General features: G+C 38.4%; 1 protein-coding gene across 1 annotated transcript; it reads right to left on the reverse strand.

The window, feature by feature from the left end:
- Positions 1–676: 676 nt before the first annotated feature.
- Positions 677–22,479, reverse strand: LOC139190963 (uncharacterized). The gene is made up of 10 exons (XM_070811456.1): positions 21,573–22,479; positions 21,011–21,191; positions 20,800–20,906; positions 20,318–20,394; positions 19,290–19,648; positions 17,407–17,455; positions 3,962–4,027; positions 3,667–3,859; positions 1,066–1,268; positions 677–736 (listed from the first exon to the last, which is right to left on the reverse strand). Exons 1-10 carry the CDS (start codon positions 22,477–22,479, stop codon positions 677–679), a joined length of 2,202 nt encoding a protein of 733 aa, XP_070667557.1.
- Between the last annotated feature and the right edge of the window lie 375 nt (positions 22,480–22,854).

Below are 22,854 nucleotides of genomic sequence, written 5' to 3' on the forward strand. Positions count from 1 at the left end.
TGAGAATGTTTTTCCCCGAATCATTTTGTCATAAAACGCCTTTGTTTTCTCCTTGTAAATTCGTGCATTCTCATAGGCTTCTTTCCGTATCTCCTCAAGTTCATTCAATTGGAGCTTCCTATTCATTCCAACAGCATCTAAGTCCAAATTGAATGTTTTCACAGCCCAATGCGCCTTGTGCTCCAGTTCCACAGGTAGGTGACACAGCTTACCGTAGATTAGTCAAAATTGAGACATCCCTAGAGGTGTTTTGTAGGCAGTGTGATATGCCCACAGTGCATCATCTAAACGTAAGCTTCAATCCTTCCGAGTTGGCCCAACAGTCTTCTCCAAGATTTGCTTGATTTCTCTATTCGAGACTTCAGCTTGGCCACTTGTTTGAGGGTGGTATGGCGTGGAAACCTGATGCTTCACATTGGACTTTTTAAACAGCACCTCAATGGTGCGATTGCAAAAGTGGGAGCCTCCATCGCTTATGAACACCCTCGGCATGCCAAATCTGGAAAAGATGTTAGCCTTGATAAAATCTGCCACCACTCTAAAATCGTTAGTACGGGTGGCTTTAGCTTCCACCCATTTCGACACATAATCAACGGCTAGCAAAATATAAGTAAAACCATATGAGGGCGGAAAGGGTCCCGTGAAATCCATACCCCATACATCAAAGATCTCCACATTAAATATGGGGGTTTGCAGCATTTGGTCCTTGGCACTTATTGTACCTGTTCTTTGGCATCTATCACAAGTTATGCAAAATGTTCTAGCATCCTTAAACAATGTAGGCCAATAGAAACCACTCTCTAAAATCTTAAGGGCTGTCCTTTAGGTGCCAAAATGACCCCCACATGCATAACTATGGCAGAATGCAAGAATTGAATTAAACTCAGAATTGTGCACACATCTACTAATAATCTGGTCAGGACAATACTTCCACAAATATGGATCATCCCACATATAAAATCGTGCATCATTTCTGAGTTTATCACGCTTGTATTTATCTAGAGTGCTAGGAACTTGTTTTGTGACTAAATAATTGACCAAATCAGCATACCGGGGCTCACTTACCTCTAGGGACAGCAATTGCTCGTCAGGGAATGTCTCTAGGATGGGTAAGGAGTCCTCCTCGTGCACCAAACGGCTGAGGTGGTCAACCACCACGTTTTCACTCCCTTTTTTATCTCTTATTTCAATGTTGAACTCTTGAAATAGGAGCATCCAATTAATCAGTCTTGGTTTGGCCTCCTTCTTGGTGAGAAGATACTTCAACGCTGCATGGTCAGAATATACAATCATTTTAGTGCCAAGTAAGTATGAACGAAATTTATCTAAAGCAAAGACAACTGCAAGAAGTTCTTTCTTAGTGGTAGAATAATTTAATTGAGCATCATTTAGGGTCCGGGAAGCGTAATGGATGACGTGGGGCTGTTTGTTCCTCATTTGGCCTAAAACAGCACCAATGGCATAGTCGGATGCATCACACATTAACTCAAATGGAAGGCTCCAATCTGGTGGCATGATGATGGGGGCCGAAGTCAACATGTCCTTGAGGGTTTTGAAAGCGGTCTCACACTCCTTGTTGAACTCGAAGGCTACTTCCTTTTGGAGTAAACTGCAAAGGGGTTGGGCGATTTTTGAGAAATCCTTGATGAATCTCTTATAAAATCCTGCATGGCCAAGAAAAGAACGAACCTCCCTCACCAAAGTGGGAGAGGGTAAGTGACGTACAAGATCTATTTTAGATTTCTCAACCTCAATCCCTTTTTCTGATATGATATGCCCCAAAACTATACCTTGTTTTACCATAAAATGGCACTTTTCCCAATTCAAGACAAGATTAGTTTCGATGCATCGTTGTAAGATCCAAGTAAGATTATTCAAGCATGCATCAAATGAGTCACCAAAAACACTAAAGTCATCCATAAACACTTCAATGATCTTTTCCACAAATTCTGAGAAAATACTTACCATACACCTTTGGAATGTGGCTGGTGTTGCATAGCCCAAATGGCATGCATCGATAAGCAAAGGTACCAAAGGGACATGTGAAGGTAGTCTTTTCTTGGTCATTGGGAGCTATCACAATCTGATTATAACCCGAATAACCATCAAGAAAACAATAAAATGAATGACCGGCTAACCTTTCCAGCATTTGATCAATAAAGGGTAGCAGGAAGTGATCTTTTCTTATCATAGCGTTGAGCTTCCGATAGTCAATACAAACTCTCCATCCGGTTTGGATTTGGGTGGGCACAAGCTCATTATCTTCATTTTTTACCACAGTGACTCCGAACTTCTTAGGAATAACTTGGACCAGCGAGACCCAATGGCTATCAGAAATTGGGTAAATCACTCCACAATCTAGTAGCTTGATGATTTCCTTCTTCACAACGTCCATCATAGGTGGATTGAGTCGACGTTGTGCTTCTCTAGATGGTTTGGCTCCTTCTTCCAAGAGTATTCGATGCATGCAAGTGGTAGGGCTAATTCCTTTGATATCGGCCAATGTCCACCCAATGGCAGTTTTGTATTCCCGAAGCACCCTCACCAACTTGTCCTCCTCTTATGCAGTGAGTGAAGAAGAGATGATGACAGGCAGCATCTCTTGTTCTCCCAAAAACACATATTTCAAATGGCTAGGCAATGGTTTAAGCTCTAGGAAAGGTGGCTGGATTACAGAAGGAAGCAACTTGTTAGTCAAAATGGGAATTGAAATTAGGTTAGGATACTTACCAATATGCCTTGGATTTGACTCTAGGGCAGCAACCATCTACACCAATTCTTCTTGAATAGGCACGGCAAGGTGTTCCTTGTTGTTGTCGTGTGCATGCCTAAGTGTTAACCCTTCGTTTTTGAGTCGAATGCTTTGCGTGAGAGTCTTTTCAAGTGCATCCTCATTCAAATGATCAAGGAATTCCTACGTCAAAGAGTCAATCACATCAATAGAGAAACAAGAGTGACCATCATGAGGATATCTCCTAGCATCAGAAATATTGAAATCAATAACTTCCCCATCAAATTCCATGGTCAATGTTCCCTTGAATACATCTATCTTTGTACGGGCAGTCTTCATGAATGGTTGGCCAAGTAAGATTGGTAATTGAGGGGAATGGTTCGAGTCTTCCATTTCAAGCATATAGAAGTCTGCCGGAAAGACTAGATGATTCACCTGCACTAAAACATCCTCCAAAACACCTTTCGGATACACATTAGATCTATCGGCCAGTTGAATGATCACTCCATCATTTTTTAATTCTCCCAAGTTCATAGATGCATATATTGAATAAGGCATGACATTTATTGATGCACCTAGATCTAACATGGCAGATTCAAAGCGAGTATTTCCTATAACACAAGGAATTGTAAAACTGCCGGGATCTTTGCACTTAGGAGGTAATTTTCATTGCAACACAGCTGAGACATTCTCACTTACCCTTACCACCTCTTTGTTCGAAGCCCTCTTCCTTGTAGTGCACAACTCCTTCAGGAACTTAGCATACTTGGGGACTTGTTTAATTGCATCTAGAAGTGGAATGTTGACTTGCACCTTTTTGAATGTGTCAAGGATGTCTTTGTCACTCTTATCCTTCTTTGATTGCATAAAACTGCGAGGAAATGGTGCATTGGGTGGAATGGAATTAGAAGTCATGGAATTTGAACTCAACTTACCTTTGGTGGTCGAATTAAGGTGTGGATGTGGCTGCAGCAAAGCTTGTTCAATCCTTGTCAAGGGCAGGCCTTGTTCCTTCTCCTCATATTGCATCTTTTCGTCCTCCTTTTGATTGGATTTAGATGGGTTGGGATCAGATCCAACTTCTTTTCCACTTCGCAAGGTGATGGCTTTGGCAGATTTGAAGCCTTCCTTTGGATTCACATCTGTTGAACTAGGTAACTTACCTTATTCTCTACTAAATTGCCCCATGAATTCAGCCATTTGTCCCATTTGTCTTTTTAATTCAGTTACCTCTTGAGCTTGATTTTGCACTTCCTTGGCGTAACTGTGCATATCTTTGGCTTGGTTTTCCTGACCCTTCGCCAACGTAGTTAGTAACTGAATAACTTGAGCATTATCAAAAGACGAACCTGAGTTATTTTGGGTAGGTTGTGTTTGGGGTTGTGTGGGTGCATACGGCCTTTGGTAGAATCCCAGAAGTTGCTGTTTGAATACACTTTGTTGTTGGGTTTGTTGGGGCTCCCTCCATTTGAAATTTGGATGATCTTTCCAGCCTGGATTGTATGTATTCGAGAACAGATCATTCCTTGGTTGGTTTTGACTCCCAAAACCCACGGCATTGGCAGATTCCCACCCTCCGTTCTCAATCAATTGAGGGCACTTATCCGTGAGATGTCCATTCATTGAGCACACGCCACAAGCAACTACATTTTGTTCTTTTGGTTTTTCAACCACCTGTGAAAGAAGAGTAGTAAGATTAGCCATTTGATTTTGAAGTTCGGAAATAGCACTTACCTCATTAACTTGTTGATGCCGTGGGTTGTCTCTTTGACCAACGCCTTCATATTGTTGAGCATGCAATGCTCGATTAGCAATTAAGGTCTTGGCAGCCATGGCTGTTTTGTCCACCAAAGCTCCTCCCGCTAAGGCGTCTAGCATTTGGCGTTCAATTGGTAAAAGCCCTTTGTAGAAATATTGAAGAAGAAGCTCCTTCTTCATTTGGTGCTGTGGACATGAAGCAACAAGGGTTTTAAAATGCTCATAGTAAGTAGGAAATGATTCACCTTGGTTTTGCTGAATGCCACTAATCCTTTTGCGTAGTAGAATGACTCGAGAAGTTGGGAAAAACTTCTCCAAAAATGCCCATTTCATACTCTCCCATGATGTGACAGTTCCGGGGGCTAGTTCATACAACCAATATTTAGCCTTTTCCAAGAGAGAAAAGGGAAAAGCCTTCATTTTCAGAATGCTCCCATCAACATTCACAGAGTTCATTCTCGAACAAACAACCTCAAACTCCTTCAAATGTATATTAGGATCTTCCATGGACAACCCATGGAACTTAGGAATATGGTGCAATAAACTGAACTTTAATTCGAACTCGTCGGTCTTGTTTTGGGCCGCCCTTGGATATTGAATGCATAAAGGCAGAGCATTGTCCAATCCCGAAGCGAAAGCTCCTTGATTGTTCGATTATCTACTGCCATATCTTGAACTTCTTCAAAAGTCCTTGATGTGGCCTCCTCTTGCTCTTCTACTTTGTCTTCTTCAAGATCTGGTGCAGGTTGAGATGGTTGGGGTTCTTGTTGATTCCTTTCTCATCTCAAAGTTCATTCAAAATCGTCGTCAAAGTCAAGGATGTGCTTATGAACAGGTTGAAAACTTCGAGTCATAAACCACCTAAAACAAGAAAACAAGTAAAGTCAGCAACTAGGAATAAAAACACATGAAAATAAACAAAAAGAAATAACAAGCCCGGCAACGGCGCCAAAAACTTGATGCGAAAATTAACTTAACACACAAATTAAACCCTCTTTTGACAATTGTTGTATATGTATAAGTAGGGATCGTTCTGGACCGAGGATTAGGAGGGCTTGCTAATAACCTCTAAACTGACTCAAAAATATTAAAAACAAAGTTAAAAACGTTTGAATAGACTCAAGGGACTCAAAACAGGTTCAAAAGACTTAAAACAACTTAAAAACACTCAAAACTGCCTAAAAACACTTGTTGGGCAGTTTCTGACTCTAAACACAACTTTGAACGAAAATTAGGTTTTGGCTTCACCTAAAACAATAAAAAACACAAACAAAACAGATTTTAAACACTTTGAAACAAGAAACTAAAAGGGGGGTTTTGATTTGGATGAAGTTGAAACAAACAAACAAGTATGAAAAACTAGACAGATTGTAAAACGAATTTGAGAAATAAGATGATGGATGGGATAGCTAGAGGCTTTTTCTCCACACATGACATGTATGCAAACGACTCGATTTCCAGTTACTACTTCATTGAATTATGAACGACAATGCCCCAAATTAACTATGACATCACTAGTTAACCCTCAGATTTCCCTTGTTTTATTGGATTGGATGACATCATTCGACAACCCAAAACATTCTTCAAAAGTTCCCTACATGACATCATAATAGAGATACAATCAAAGGTCATTACGTTTAATGAAAATCATAAGCATTGACAAAGCACTTGCAACTATGACATCATGTCACTCACGCTAGAATTAAACTTAACGCGATCGTTTATAAGCGACCTCCACTACTTATGAATATAAGTTTGTACCGATCATGTGAAACTTTCTTATATTCTAGCATCGGATTTATGCATGCCAATTAAGTGTCGACCCTTAATCAACAAATACAAATAAGTTATCAATCAAATAGTTAAGCCAATTGCATTCACGATTCAAGAGTTCATAACTGGAATTTATCAAATCATATTACACACATAATCATGGCTTTGAAATCACCCCTAGCTAAGAGGGGTTTAGCCACTCATGTTCACAACAAAACGAAAGAAAATGAATTTAAACATTGGAAACAAAAGAAAGAAAACACCTAAACACTCCAACGATCCAAGTTGGACAGCAAGCAGGTCCAAGCACTTTCCTTCCCTTCCTTTGCTATGGCACAAGGTGTTAGTGAGTGTTTGAAGGTTTGTTTGTATGGAGGAATTGATGTAAAGATGAATGGATGTGTTTGAATGAACGTTGTATTGAAATGGGGATGAACGATCAAGCAAAAACTAAACTCTATGGCTGCCACACACACTTCCTTTTATAGAGGAAGTGCATGGCAATGAGGGGAAAATGGTGGTGTGTGCAATGATTCAAGGGTAAAAATGAAGTAATGATGCAAAGCATGGGGGGTAAACTGGAGTGGTGTTGCAGCAATGAGTGCATGGAGTGGTGTTGAAATGATTCAAAAGTGAAGGTGAAGTGATGATGCAAAGCATGGGGGTAAAATGGAGTGGTGTTGCAGCTATGAATGCAAGTAGGGAACATGAATGATTGTGCACATGGTAGAGAAAAGAAAGGAACGTGGAATGGTGCCGAAATGAGTCAAAGGTGTAGCAAGAGTCATGATACACGGCATGGGATTCCAAAGGTGGTGGATGGTGCATCAATGAGTGCATGTAGTGGAGGTAAAAGTTGTATGAAATCTGATGGGTGAAAGGGACAGGGAATGTGCAGCAATTGAGTGCAATGATTCAATGTATTGGTGCATGAAATCAGAAATAATGAAGGAGACAAGGGTGGTGCACGGCATGGAGGGATACTGAGTAATGGTGTATGAAATGAGTGCAAGAAATCTGGTGCATGAAGGGGACAAGGATGATTATGCATGGCATGGGTGGAAAAGTGAGTAAGTGGTGAATCAATGAGTGCAAGGAGGTGAAAGGATATTTTGCACATGGTAGACAAAGGAAAGGAAATGGAATGGTGCAGCAAAAGAGTGCAAGGAGGGAACATGGATAAATGTGCACAACATGGGTGGAAATTGGAGTGATTTATGGCAGAAAATAGGAAAGGGATGGCTCCCTTGCACGACAAGGAAGAGAAATGGTGAAGGATAGTATGGCTTGGACTTTTAAGGCAAGTTTAGGACTTGTAGAATATGTAATGAAATGTCCCAAAGTATTTAGGAACCCTTCGTGTGACTGAAACTTTGGTAATTTAGGATTAGGAAAGGTAACGACAAGATAAGGCAAGTTTGACTAGTATTTCCTCATTCTTAATGGTTTCCTTGTCTTCCTTGGTCCTCAATTTATTTTCTTCCTCTCCTTGGCACATTCCTAGCTTCTTTAGATCTTTATTTTCATCCAACCACTTTGCTCCATGCATGTGATATCCATTCCATGCCCAAAACTGCTCCAAAAGGCACCAAAATGCACTTCTTTGCCTCTTTAACCCTTTGTACCTACAACCACACGAAAATGGCTTGAAATACTAAATCAACTAAGAAATAACAACATAAATGCACAAGAACAAGCTAACTAAGTCGCATAAATATGTTCCTATCAATATGTCATCCAATTGATCTTCTGTTTTGCATTATATAAGATCAATGGTTCCATCTTGGATTGCATCTCGAATAAAATGGTACCTTCTATTAACGCATTCGAATAAGTTAAGGTTTCTCTTGCTAACCCACCACTTTTGATGCCCCCCCCCCAAGAAAGCCTTTAAAGCTTTATTTGTTAGCTATCAAAGAACCCATCGGTTGCCTCCTTGCTCAGGATAATGAGAGCTACAAAGAACATGCCCTTTTTTACCTCAGCCGCAATCTTAATTTGGACGAGATCAACTATACAATTGTCGAGAAACTTTGTCTGACTTTGTTTTTTGCAGCTTCTAAACTTCACCATTACATGTTCCCTTCGGTGACCCAGGTTATCACACAAACCGATGTCATTTGGTACATGCTTACTTTGCCAGTGGTCAGTGACCGTATTGGTAAATAAATAGTAGCATTATCCGAATTTACTATCCAGTATGTACCCCAAAAAGCCGTCAAATGATAGGCTTTGGTCGATTTCCTTGCTCAACATCCTACCCCTTATGGTTTGGAGGCGAAAACGTCGAAATTGGCATGGTCCAGATGCAGGAAAACTACTAGACGATGTATTTCAACGACTCTAGTATTGCAACATCAACCGATGTCGACATTGTTATTCAATCCCCAGAATGACAACGTTGATCATTTGCTACATCACAGTTTAATGAAGATTTTGAGGGAAAAGCTAATAGAAGTATGAAAACCAATGGCGTAGCCACCCACAAGGCTAAGGTGGGTTGTAGCCTAGGGAGGTTTTCTGTAAGGTTAGTGTTATTCATGTACTCATTTTTATTTCTTACACACTTCTCTTAATTGTCGGTTGTTCGGATCGAATGAATTGAAAGTGATCACTGACAAAATATTAATAAGGCTGTGTTGGAAGTAAAAATGGGTTTGTGAATAGATCTATTCTTTTGTAAACTCATGCTTATAGCCTACTCAATTTCAATACATATTATTATTTAATGTATATTTAGTAGATGAGAGGTAGTAAATAATAGTTTTATGCTGAAAATTATGAATTAGTTCTATCTCCAGAACCCCCTTTATTATATTCTTTAAAGAAAACAACCATTTACCCTATGTAATTTAGCCTCTGTGCTTCTTACTCAAGAAAAGATTAATAAGTTCTTTAAATACACAATTAAATCTCTATCTCAGCAATTCCTGACTTTCCGTTGCAATTTTTCAATGAATGTCACCTTTGGTACGTTCTTAATCTCTTTATTTACTTATTCTTGATTTAATTAGTAAGTTAATTATTTATATGGTCCTTGAATTTATCAGTTAGGGTTATAATTTTGGGAATAGTTTATATTATATTGTTGTTCTTTTATATTGATTATTATATATTTTATATAAGCAGAAAAATAAACATATGATTTTATGGTACCATTTTCAACTAGCCCACCCACGAAAAAAATCCTAGCTCTGCCCTTGATGAAAACATCACACAATCCTCACCTTAAATATGAAACTAAGACGAACAAAATTGACGTATGAAAGTTTGAAAATTCCGATACTTAAAATAATAAAATGAGAATTAACTAAAAAAGGAGTCAACCGCCACTTAATACTATAGTCTAGTTATATTCCTCTTCATTTGTAAGTGAGAGATCTTAGATTCGATTCTCACTAAAGACAAGTTTGAACTATATTATTACTAGCTCATAATAAGGTTAAGCTCAACCTCTCTCTTAATGTAGATAATATCATTTGTTAAAAAAATATATATAAAAATAAAAACCCCAGCCAACCCGTGTAGAATCTATCGCAATCGAATTTTTTGTGTTTGGTCAAAATATCGGAATGGAATTTCAGTTCACTCGAAAGCACTAAAAAAGATGCACCATTTGGAGAAATTTTTCCAAGTTACAGTCACTCCAGCATGATTGACAGAAAGTTAAATGCATTTATTAATAAGATAAATCATAATTCACTTAAATAGCACATGTGGTATTTTTTTTTTATTTGAAAGATCCAAATTTACAGGTATCAATTACATATTGGTTAGGAATAGGTTTGGCAATTCCTGACACGACCCGATAATCCAACACGACACGACATAAAATTAACAACTGTTTGGGTCAACACGATAACGAATCGAGTCATTATCGGGTAACCCAATAAGCACATGTTAAGATAACGGGTTTGTTCAGGTATACACGTGAATATCACAATACACAATAAGCAAAATATTAATTTTACAATTTTATAACCCCAAAAAAATACTATAATTATATATATATATATATATTAATTTAACAATTTTATACCCCTAAGGCCATCTCCAACCGAGGGCTAGCCAGAGGGCTCCAGCCCTCCAAGATATTAATATTTTAATGAACAGTACATGATCATATTTGCCTCCGTCTCCAACTGAGGGTCAAAGGGCCAAATGGCTCGTTTTAGCCTTGTCACAAAAAACCGTCTCCAACCGAGGGCCAAATGGCCAAACATAATTTATTATTTAAAAACTACAACTTAAATGTTGTTTAAGTTTCATGTTGTTAAATGTTTTTTTATGTGGTATAATTTTTATGTTGGTTAATGTTATTTAATGTTGTTTCATATTGTTTAATATTGTTTTATGTTACTTAATTTAATTTAATGTTGTATAATGGATTAGGAAGTTATAGGAGAAAAAAAAAATAGAATTAAAAAAAATGAAACAAATTTTGTGAAATAGAAGTTATAGGAAAAAAATAGAATTTAAAATAAAATGAAACAAATTTTGTGAAATAGAAGTTATAGGAAAAAAATAGAATTTAAAATAAAATGAAACAAATTTTGTGAAATATAAGTTATAGGAAAAAATGGAATTTAAAAAAATATATATGAAACAAATTTTGTAAAATAAAAGTTATAGGAAAAAAATAGATTTTAAAAAAAATATGAAAAATAGAAGTTATAGGAAAAAATTTGTGAATAAAAAATAATAATAAAACTGTTAAAAAAATTCAAAGAATTCCTACCGACAGTAATACATTTATATTAAGTAATATGAACGTATTCCTGTCGATTAGAACCAACAGGATTTCCATTTTTTCTGGCCAGCCATGAGCTGGTTGGCTGGCAGCCCTCCAGCCCTCCAGCCCTTTCCGATTCTGAAGGGCCCTCTCAGATTCCACAGCCCTCTGGCCTAGCCCTCAGTTGGAGACGGTTTTCAGGCTATTTTCGGCCCTCTGATCCTATGGACCATTCAGTTGGAGATGGCCTAAAAACTATAATTATATATATATATATATACACTAAATTAAATATTAAAAATTGGTGACTATTGGATCGGCTTAAATATACATACCATTCAATTTCTTAAATGTTATACGTACAAAATAAATAAATTTAAATCTACTTAATAAATATATATACCATTGAACTTGATAAGATACGAAGTCTATGAAACTAATTTCAACGATCCAACCGTCAAACTTGTTTGTATATGCTTCGAGATCGCATACGCTAAAAATTGCAAAACACAAACATTCAAAGATCAAGTAACAGGACAAAAGTTTTCAAAGGTTATCAATCACGATTTAACAGTTATTTTAACTCTGATTTTGATGATTTTTTACAACTACACTCCTTGACCCTATATGAATACAATGAATGAACTCGATCTTCAATTTAAGATATTTACACTAGTGGATATACCACAAAATCTTATGTTATACTTAATGAAAGTATGAATAAACTCTTAAGTGTTAGTGAATCTATTGTTTTGATGGGATACGCATTCAACGAAACTAGTTTCAACGATCCAACCGTCAAACATGTTTGTATATACTTCAAGATCGCATATGCCAAAAATTGCAAAAACCAAACATTCAGAGATCAAGTAATGGGACAAAACTTTTCGACGGTTATAAATGAAAAATCATGATTTAACGGTTACTTTAACTCCGACTTTAATGATTTTTTTACAGCTACACTCCTTGACCCTATATGAATACAATGAATGAATTCGATCTTCAATTTAGAATATTTACACCAGTGGATAATACTTAATGAAAGTATAAATAAACTCTAAGTGTTAGTTAATATATCGTTTTGATGGGATACATATTCTACGAAACTAATTTCAACTATCCAACCGTCAAACTTGTTTGTATATACTTCAAGATCGCATACGCCAAAAATCGCAAAAAACAAACATTCAGAGATCAAGTAATGGGATAAAACTTTTCGACGGTTACCAACGAAAAATCATGATTTAACGGTTATATTAACTCCGACTTTGATGATTTTTTACAGCTACACTCCTTGACCCTATATGAATACAATGAATGAATTTGATCTTCAATTTTACACTAGTGGAGTATAAATAAACTATAAGTGTTAGTTAATATATCGTTTTGATGGGATACACATTCTACGAAACTACTTTCAACTATCCAACCGTCAAACTTGTTTGTATATACTTCAAGATCGCATACACCAAAAATCGCAAAAAACAAACATTCAGAGATCAAGTAACGGGACAAAACTTTTCGACGGTTATCAACAAAAAATCACGATTTAACAGTTATTTTAACTCTGATTTTGATGATTTTTTACAGCTACACTCCTTGTCTCTATATGAATACAATGAATGGATTCGATTTTCAATTTAAAATATTTACACTAGTGTATGCTACAAAATCTTATGTTATACTTAATGAAAGTAGGTATAAACTCTTAAGTGTTAGTGAATCTATCATTTTGATTGGATACGCATTCTACGAAACTAATTTCAACGATCCAACCATTAAACTTGTTTGTATATGCTTCAAGATCGCATATGCCAAAAATTGTAAAAAACAAACATTCAACGATCAAGTAACGGGATAAAACTTTTCAACGGTTACCAACAAAAAATCACGATTTAACGGTTATTTTAACTCCAATTTTGATGATTTTTTACAACTACACTCCTTAACCCTATACGAATACAATGAATGAGTTCGATCTTCAATTTAAAATATTTACACTAGTGTATGCCACAAAATCTTATGTTATACTTAATGAAAGTATGAATAAACTCTTTAAGTGTTAGTGAATCTATCGTTTTGATGAGATGCACATTCTACGAAACTAATTTCAACGATCCAACCATCAAACTTGTTTGTATATGCTTCGAGATCACATACGCTAAAAATCGCAAAAAAAAAAATATTCAGAGATCAAGTAACGGGAAAAAACTTTTTGACGATTATCAACGAAAAATCACGATTTAACTGTTATTTTAACTCCAATTTTGATGATTTTTTATAACTACACTCCTTGACCCTATATGAAAACAATGAATGAACTCGATCTTCAATTTAAAATATTTACACTAGTGGAAACCACAAAATCTTATGTTATACTTAATGAAAGTATGAATAAACTCTTGAGTGTTAGTGAATCTATTGTTTTGATGGGATACGAATTCTACGAAACTAGTTTCAACGATCCAACTGTCAAACATGTTTGTATACACTTCAAGATCACATACGCCAAAAGTTGCAAAAAACAAACATTCAGAGATCAAGTAACAGGACAAAACTTTTCGACAGTTATTAACGAAAAATCACGATTTAACGGTTATTTTAACTCCGATTTTGATGATTTTTGATAGCTACACTGTCACATCCCGGCCCAAGGCAGATCACTTCCCGAGCCAGTTCCACTATTGTAGCACGATATTGTCTGCTTTGGGCTTACCATTCCTTCACGGTTTTGTTTTTGGGAACTCACGAGCAACTTCCCAGTAAGTCACCCATCCTGGGAGTGCTCTGGCCTCCTTCTCGCTTAACTTCGGAGTTCCTACGGAACCCGATGCCAGTGAACTCCTAAAAGGCCTCGTGCTAGGTAGGGATGAGAATATACATTTAAGGATTACTCCCCTGGGCGATGTGGGATGTCAAATGGTAAGCCCAAAGCGGACAATATTGTGCTACAGTGGTGGAACTGGCTTGGGAAGTGATCCACCCCGAGTCAGGATGTGACAAATGGTATCAGAGCCAATCCCTGGCCGGAAGTGTGCCGACGAGGACGTCGGGCCCCTAAGGGGGTGGATTGTAACATCCCACATCACCCAGGGGAGTGATCCTTAAATGTATATTCTCATCCCTACCTAGCACAAGGCCTTTTGGGAACTCACTGGCTTCGGGTTCCGTAGGAACTCCGAAGTTAAGCGAAAATGAGGCCAAAGCACTCCCAAGATGGGTGACCCACTGAGAAGTTGCTTGTGAGTTCCTAAAAACAAAACCGTGAGGGAATGGTAAGCTCAAAACGGACAATATCGTGCTACGGTGGTGGAACTGGCTCGAGAAGTGATCCGCCCCGGGCCGGGATGTGACATACACTCCTTGACCCTATATGAATACAATGAATAAATTCGATCTTCAATTTAAAATATTTACACTAGTAGATACCACAAAATCTTATGTCATGATGATCGATGAAAATTGAGGATTTTGTAAAAGGAATAACATGCAAGCTTTGAGTTCTATTGGCAAGGTTTAAACTTTTGAGAAAGGCTTCACAAACTTGAAAACAAAAACTCTTTCATTTTGATTATCCTTGCACATTTAATATTTTGTAATAGACTAGTAGTGTATGGGTTTGTTTATTAGGCTCTTATTTTCAAGTGTAGATGTAGAATTTAAACAACAAATGTGTTTTAATTAGACCTATCATTTGTGTCGTGTTTTCCGTGTTCGTGTCGTTTTCACGTCATATCCGATATCTTAAAGGGTCGTGTCGTGTAACACTCGTTAAAATAAACGGGTAAAATGACCCGACCCGATAATATTAACAGGTAATATAACCCGACCCGTTACCCGTTAAGAAAAATATATTTTAAACCAATAAATAATCAAATGAAAAACATAATACTAAAAGTATATACATATCATATTGTCACATCCAAAATATAAAACACATTTTTCTTTTAAGTATATTTTCACTTACCTAAAGTCTTTAATAGTTTTTTAATTAATGTAGCAGTGTAAAAAATATAGAAAAAAATATATAAACGCTTGTAATGACAAGCTTTACAACTTTTATGAAGACTTCGAAATTCACCACTATAATCATATAAATCATAGATCAAAATTTAACTGTTGATTATTGTCTACATTTACGCTTCATTGTTCTCATCAAATTTTGTTTTTTCAGATTTTCTTTTTTGAAAACTTGATCTATTAAAGGATGCAGGAATATGAACGGTTTGGATCGTTGATATTATATTTAGAGTTTTACGGTTAGTGAAAATATTGCTTGATGTTTATAAAGTTTCTACAAACTATATGATATTGACTCATATTTCAGTTAACCGTAAATATCGAAATGTGATATCAAAGATCTGAACCGTTCTTCTCCTTACATCCGCCATATGATCATGTTTTCAAAAATGAAAATTTAAAAATTGAAATTCAATAAGAAGAATAAAACATAAATGACAATCGATTATTAAATATAAATTTAAGGTTTATGAATTATAGGGTTGTATTTCGAAGTTGACCCCTTCATGAAAGTTGTAAAGTTTGTCACTATGAGTGATTGCATTTTTTTTTTTTTTACATTTTTTACACTTCTACAATAATTATTATTAATTTTTCCATCAAATAAAAAACATTATTCATGAAGGTTTGAAGGATTTTAAAAATCTAAACGATAATGTAAGTGTAAATCATGAGTGTTTATATATTCTTTCACATTTTTCATACTTGTATGTATGTCTTCCTATACAAATACTGACACACCCCGATCCTAGAATCAAGGCGTGCTGGCCGTCACGTGAGCGTGACGTAGCCAAAAGTGCGACATGGAAGCAAGATATAATAGAAATATGAAGGAATTTAAACCAACCACAAGCAGTAATAACCTACTAGCATAAAAGAGTGAGTTATAAAGTAAAACACACGAATTCAGAGCGTAGGTATCAAGTGCAGTCCAGTAGGACTATAATTAAAAGTACAACACCTGCAGGTGAGTCCTACATGCAGAACATCTGTCAAAACGCCGAAAAAGACCTCGCGAGCCACCAACTGCTAACTAGAACCTGGAGGGGCGCAAAACAAAGATGAGTGGGTTAGTAAAACCAAAGATTTTCCAAAACATTTCATTTAAAACATTTCTAACGCCTCACCGTAAAACCTGTATACTTTACAGATGTTCTGCATCACCAAAAGCTCAAATCCCAATCCTTCAACGCTTTTCAGAAAGAATATGCCATGCCATGCCAAAATATAATATGAATGCATCAATATAAATCAGGTGAAATAATAAATCAACCGGAGACCCTACAGTGGTCCTGTACGGCTGATTCTATAGCTCAATATCCCACTCAGCCGGAGTCACCACAGTGACCTATACGGCCCTACTCTGCACGTCACTCGGAACTACGTAAGGTAGTCTGTACGATGAAAGGTGTAAGAATACGCTCTAGTGCTTCTCTCATCAATCATCGGCGCACATAACTAAGGTCACCCACTAGTCGGAATCACACCTAGTGATCTATACGACTAGCATGTCGGAACCCTGACATGGTCTGTGCAACATTCACCTACTTGGATCCAAGGCGAGCGTGCGGTGTGGTGAATAATATAAGCACTAACACCTAGGGTGCAGGTTATGAGCTTCCAATGCAATTCACATAAAAATAAATCGTATGAATAATGTAAAAACTCACCTGTGCGTCCACCGCGTCAATTCATATATATATGCATCAATTATCAATTCAAATATCTCATCGATTGCATGCATGGCATTTTAAAACATATTTTCATATAAATGCATTTTCTGGGAAAAACAGTAGTATATAGGTAATACGAAAACAAAACTGCCCACTCACTAGTAAGTGGATGGATCGTAACCCCCGTGACGTCCCTGGATGCGCTCGTCCTCGGGATAGGTGTCACCTATATGCGAAACAACTATAAAAACGTTAATTTAAACACATAACCAACAATTCGAAATAACTTCTCATACGGTGCTCAATTTAGGTATATGAATATACCACATCGACCTACTCGACGTCACGGACGTCGAGAAATTTTTAGAAAAAATTTTAGAAGCCCCACGCGCCGCCATGCGCTGGCCAAGGCACGGCCAGACGCGCGGTTACGCGCAGACCACGCGCCGTGCGTGTCGTCTCCTACCCTGGGCTCGCCGGATTGGTTTTTCTGGCGGCCGGATTCTGGGCAAATTTTGTAATCGCTTGTTCTCCTTCGTTTCTCAACTGTTTTCTTCGAATTTTATATCAATTTGAAGCCCTCAACATGTAGAATCACGATGGACTAGTTTCAAGGTCTAAAATCCACTAGATTTTACCTAGGGAAGCACGATAATCCGGAAAATTTTGAAAGACTCCGTTCTCAGTCCTCCGACGTCCAAATGTTACCAACGAAGTACCCCGAAGCTCGTGAGGATGTCCTTAAGCTCACTGTGAGCTTGAAATTCCCTGAAATGTAAGATTTCATGTGTGCATGAACAGTGCACATTTTTGGGGTTAGGGTTTCACGACGATTCCGAGGGTTTCACTTCCTAAAACTAGTACCATTCAACTCAGAACATCAAAAGGATGAAGAATCATACCTTATTTGCTTCGATCTGCGAAGTTTAGAGAGTTCTTGGGTGAGGCCGTACACTTCGAGAGGGAGAGAGTGAGAGAAAGTCGTGAGGGAAGAGAGAGAGAAGGCATGGGGGAAAGGAGAGAGAGCAGGGAGTGTGTGTGTGTGGTCCAACACAAATCCACACCATCCATTTCTTTCCTAACTCCCTAACCACACAAACAATCCCACATTTAATTAATAAAATTTCCCAAACTTAGGAAAATAAACATTATGAATATAGTATATCACACACCCACCTAAGTAACATCGAGGGTAGCATCGTCATTTCACGTCCTCGATATATATTTTCGGTACGGGCTGTGACAATCTCCCCTCCTTATAGAATTTCGTCCCCGAAATTCCCACAACCAAATAAACCGCTTAATACCCATAGAATAACCTTGGGTACATCTCTCTCATTCGATCTTCTGTCTCCTAGGTAGCTTCTTCTATAGAATGGTTCCACCACAACACCTTCACCAAGCTCACCGTCTTATTCCTTAGAACCTTATCTTTCCAATCCAAGATAGTGACTGGTTCCTCATCATACGTCAAATCCGGATTAATCTCTAGCGGTTGAGGAGGGATCACATGTGAAGGATCAGAAATGTAATGTCGAAGCATAGAGACATGGAACACATTATGAACCTTAGATAACTCCGGAGGCAACTCCAATCTGTAAGCAAGTTCACCAATCCTCTATGTGATCTCATAAGGCCCTATGTACCTAGGACTTAACTTTCCTCTCTTTCCAAATCGTACCACACCTCTCCAAAGTGACAGTTTCAAAAACACCCAATCACCCACATCATACACTCGATCAGTAGCATGTCTATCTGCTAAACTCTTCTGCCGATCCTGGGCTGCTTTCAAGTTAGACTTAATCACCTGAATATTTTGAGTAGTCTCATCCACAATCTCTGGGCCTTCTAACACTCTTTCACCAACCTCAGACCAACACAATGGCGTACGACACGCCCTACCATAAAGTGCCTCAAATGGTGACATACCAATGCTCGAATGAAAACTATTATTGTAGGCAAATTCCATCAAGTCTAGGCGATCATGCCAGGAATCACCGAACTGTAACACTAAAGATCTCAACATATCCTCCAACGTCTGAATAGTCCTCTTTGATTGCCCATCAGTTGAGGATGATAAGCAATGCTGTAAAGCAATTTCGTACCAAGAGCTTCTTGAAAAGCCACCCAAAATTTAGAAGTAAATCTTGGGTCTCGATCAGAAATAATATTCACTGGAACTCCATGATACTTCACAATCTTCGTGATGAACAACTTAGCCAATTTATTCAGAGGATACTTTTCCCTCGCTAGAATGAAGTGCGCTGACTTGGTAAGTCGATCCACAATCACCCAAACACCATCGAATCCATTTCGTGTACGAGGAAGCTTATAAACGAAATCCATAGTTATATTTTCCCATTTCCACTGAGGAACGGGAAGTGGCTGCATTCGCCCAAAAGGCTTCTTCCTTTCTGCTTTGACTTGCTGGCAAATAATACATCTACTTACATATTCTACAATTTCCCTTTTCATACCTGGCCAATAGTAAAATGGTCGAATGGTATGATACATCTTAGTTCCTCCTGGGTGCATCGCATAAGCTGAACAATGCGCTTCATCCAAAATTTCCTTCTTTAATTCCTCATTATTTAGTACATACATTCTGTTCTCCTGCATAAGCATGCCATCTGATTCTCGAATCCTGAGGTCTTTCTTTTTCCCTTCATTTCTTAATTGAACCATTTCTTGAATTTCCTTATTCACCATCTGAGCTTCGAGTATATGATCAACCAAAACTGGCCTGACTTGAAAACTAGCAAGAAAAGCTTCCCTTCGATCTTCCAACTCCAACTTTACTCTAGTTGCCCTCAGTTCTACAAGAAGGGGAACACGACAGGCATATAAAGCATTGAGTCGACCTTGAGGTTTCCTACTCAGTGCATTAGCTACCACATTAGCATGACTCGGATGATACTCAATAGTGCAATCATAATCACTTAGCAATTCCATCCACCTTCGCTGACGAAGATTAAGATCATGTTGAGTAAATAGATACTGGAGACTCTTGTGATCAGTGAAGATCTTACACTTCTCACCATATAAATAATGCCTCCAAATCTTCAAAGCAAAGACAATGGCTGCCAATTCAAGATCGTGAGTAGGATAATTCCTTTCAAGATTCTTCAACTGTCGAGAAGCATAGGCAATCACTCTATTATGCTGCATCAAAACACATCCCAAACCATTCAAGGAAGCATCACTGTAAATCTCAAAATTACCGCTATCATCAGGAAGTACCAATACTGGAGCATGAGTGAGGCAATATTTCAATTGCTGGAAACTCCGCTCACAATTCTCATCCCACTCGAATTTAACATCCTTCCTGGTCAACTTCGTTAACGGCAAAGCAATCATAGAAAAATCCTGAACAAACCGTCGATAATAACCTGCCAAACCAAGAAAACTTCGTACCTCAGTGACGGTTCGAGGTTGTTCCCAATTCTCCACTGCTGCTATCTTTTGAGGATCTACTTGAATTCCTTGTGCCGATACAACATGCCCCAAAAATGCCACTTCAGTCAACCAAAATTGACATTTACTGAACTTGGCATACAACTGATGTTCCCTCAATTTCTTTAATACCAAGTTAAGATGTCGAATATAATCTGCTTTAGATTTAGAGTATACCAGAATATCATCAATAAAAACAATGACAAATTTATCAAGATATTGCTGGAATACCTCGTTCATTAGCCTCATGAAAGCTGCAGGCGCATTAGTCAACCCAAATGGCATCACCAGAAATTCATAATGTCCGTAACGGGTTCTAAAAGTTGTCGTAGGTATATTTTCATCTTTAATCTTCAACTGATAATAACCAGATCTCAAATCAATCTTAGAGAATACACACGCACCTTTCAGCTGATCAAACAAATCATTAATGCAAGGCAATGGATAACGGTTTTTAATCGTTACCCGGTTCAATTGCCTATAATCAATGCATAATCTCAGAGTTCCATCTTTCTTTCTCACAAATAATACTGGAGCTCCCCAAGGTGACGAACTAGGTTGAATGAAACCCTTATCAAGTAATTCTTGTAACTGAATTTTCAATTCTCTCAACTCAGCTGGAGCCATTCTATATGGAGTTAAAGATATAGGGTATGTACCTGGAAGCAAATCGATAGAGAATTCCACATCTCTGTCTGGAGGCAATCCCGGCAAATCATCAGAAAATACATCAGGATAATGCCTGACCACACCAACTTCTTCCACACTGCTAGGAACAACATCATTTAACACCACATGTGCTAAATATCCTTGGCAACCTTTCGATAATAACTTCCTTGCTCTTATGGCAGAAATAACGCCATGTCTCACCCCACTTCTTTCACCCACAAAAGTAACCTCGAGTAGTCCAGGGCGATAAAAGTAACTGATTTCCCATAACAATCAATATGGGCATGATTATAATGCAACCAATCTGCTCTGAGAATCACATCAAAATCCACAATATCTAACAGAATAAGATTAGCTGGCATAACTACGCCCTCTACCAACACTGGACACCCAAGATACACACTATCAACATAGCACTTATCTCCTCTAGGCATGGCAAACTCTAAATCAAATCCTAGAGGTGAAGGGTGAGGTTGAGTCATTTGAGCAAACGTATGAGAAATCACAGAATGCGTAGCACCACAATCAATCAAAACTCTAGCAAAATGACCAAGAACATTTAACGTACCCATGATCAAATCTGGATGGTTCTGAGCATCTTGCAGTGAGATGTGATTAACACGTCCTTGAGCTTGCTGTCGTCCACCACGACCTCTGTTGCCTTGATTATCTCGCCCCTGAGAAGTACGTCCCTGGCCTGACTGATTGGACTGCCTAGATGATCCTGCACCACCAGCAGCAACTTACCCCTGATGGGGCTGACCTCCCTGATGCCACTGAGATCCACCAGCTGGCATGGAAGAATAAGAAGAATAACCCCCAAGGTCTTGGGAATACCCACTCTGAAAATAAGGGTCCTGGGAATACTGATTCGGTCCGGAAGCATAAGGAGCAACATCACTCTGGTAGTGGTAAGCACTACCGCGACCCGACTGGCCATAACTGCCTAGTCCAAAGCTCTGCTGAATCGACGCTAGAGGTGGCATAGTGGTCTGCTGAGTTCTCTGCTGACCCTGGGGACACTGAGAAGCCTGATGTCCCATTTGTCCACAAGTATAACAAGCACCACCATCTTTCCTGCACTCACCATGATGACGAAAATTACAATGGCGGCACCACGGAGCACCAGAACCACCAGCACCACCGGAATCCCTCTGCCTCTGAAATCTGGGTCCACCAGAAAATCTTCCACCACCTCTCATCGGGCCAGTAATACTATATCCTCCACTAGAAGAACTCGAACTTGCTCCACTTTTCTTAAAATTCTGCGTCTTACGAGGTCCCGGAATGGAGATACCCTTACCTTTATCATCTTTCTTCTGACCATCATCCTTGCCCTCGTCATCCTCACTATCACTAGGAAGATTGTCGGAGTCCTCCATCCTAACCAAAATCTCGAAAAACTCATGATAATCGGCGCAGGGAAGTGCACTGGCAAAAGTCCGCCATTTTCTCTTAGTTCCTAACTTGAAACGTCGAAGCATCTCTACCTGATTACCAGCTGTATCAGGGTCATAACGAGACAAATCAGTAAACTTTCTGTAGTACTCATGCGCTGACATATTCCTCTGCTTCAATCGAGTAAACTCATGCTTCTTGCAATCGATGTACTCTGGAGGGACAAATCTTTTCTTGAAATTCTCTTTAAATACTTCCCAATCAGCTGCCATTTCTGGGGACATAAACTGAGTTTGATTCCTCCACCAACCTGCCGGCTCTAGACCCAAAAACCAGGTAGTGGTCTCAACCCACCTATTAGCAGGAAAGTTCCCCTGACTTTGCATCACCTAAAACGTCTTCTCAATATGGTCTAGCCATTTCTCTGTCCCCTTGTGACCCTCATTACCCATAAAACGATCCAATTTCAAATTGTACATAGTCTCCAAGGGTGTCCTCTGAGGAGGAGGAGGAGGACGAATTGCATTCTAAAAAGCATGGGCCATTGCTTCCCCTAACTGAGTAATATCAGGGAAATTAGGTTCAGAAGTACTGCGGGATTCCCTACGAGGCAGCATAATTCTGACAGAAAACATCAAAAGATCATT

Source organism: Malus domestica, chromosome 13 (genome assembly GCF_042453785.1).
Source record: "Malus domestica chromosome 13, GDT2T_hap1".
NCBI classification, from domain to species: domain Eukaryota; kingdom Viridiplantae; phylum Streptophyta; class Magnoliopsida; order Rosales; family Rosaceae; genus Malus; species Malus domestica.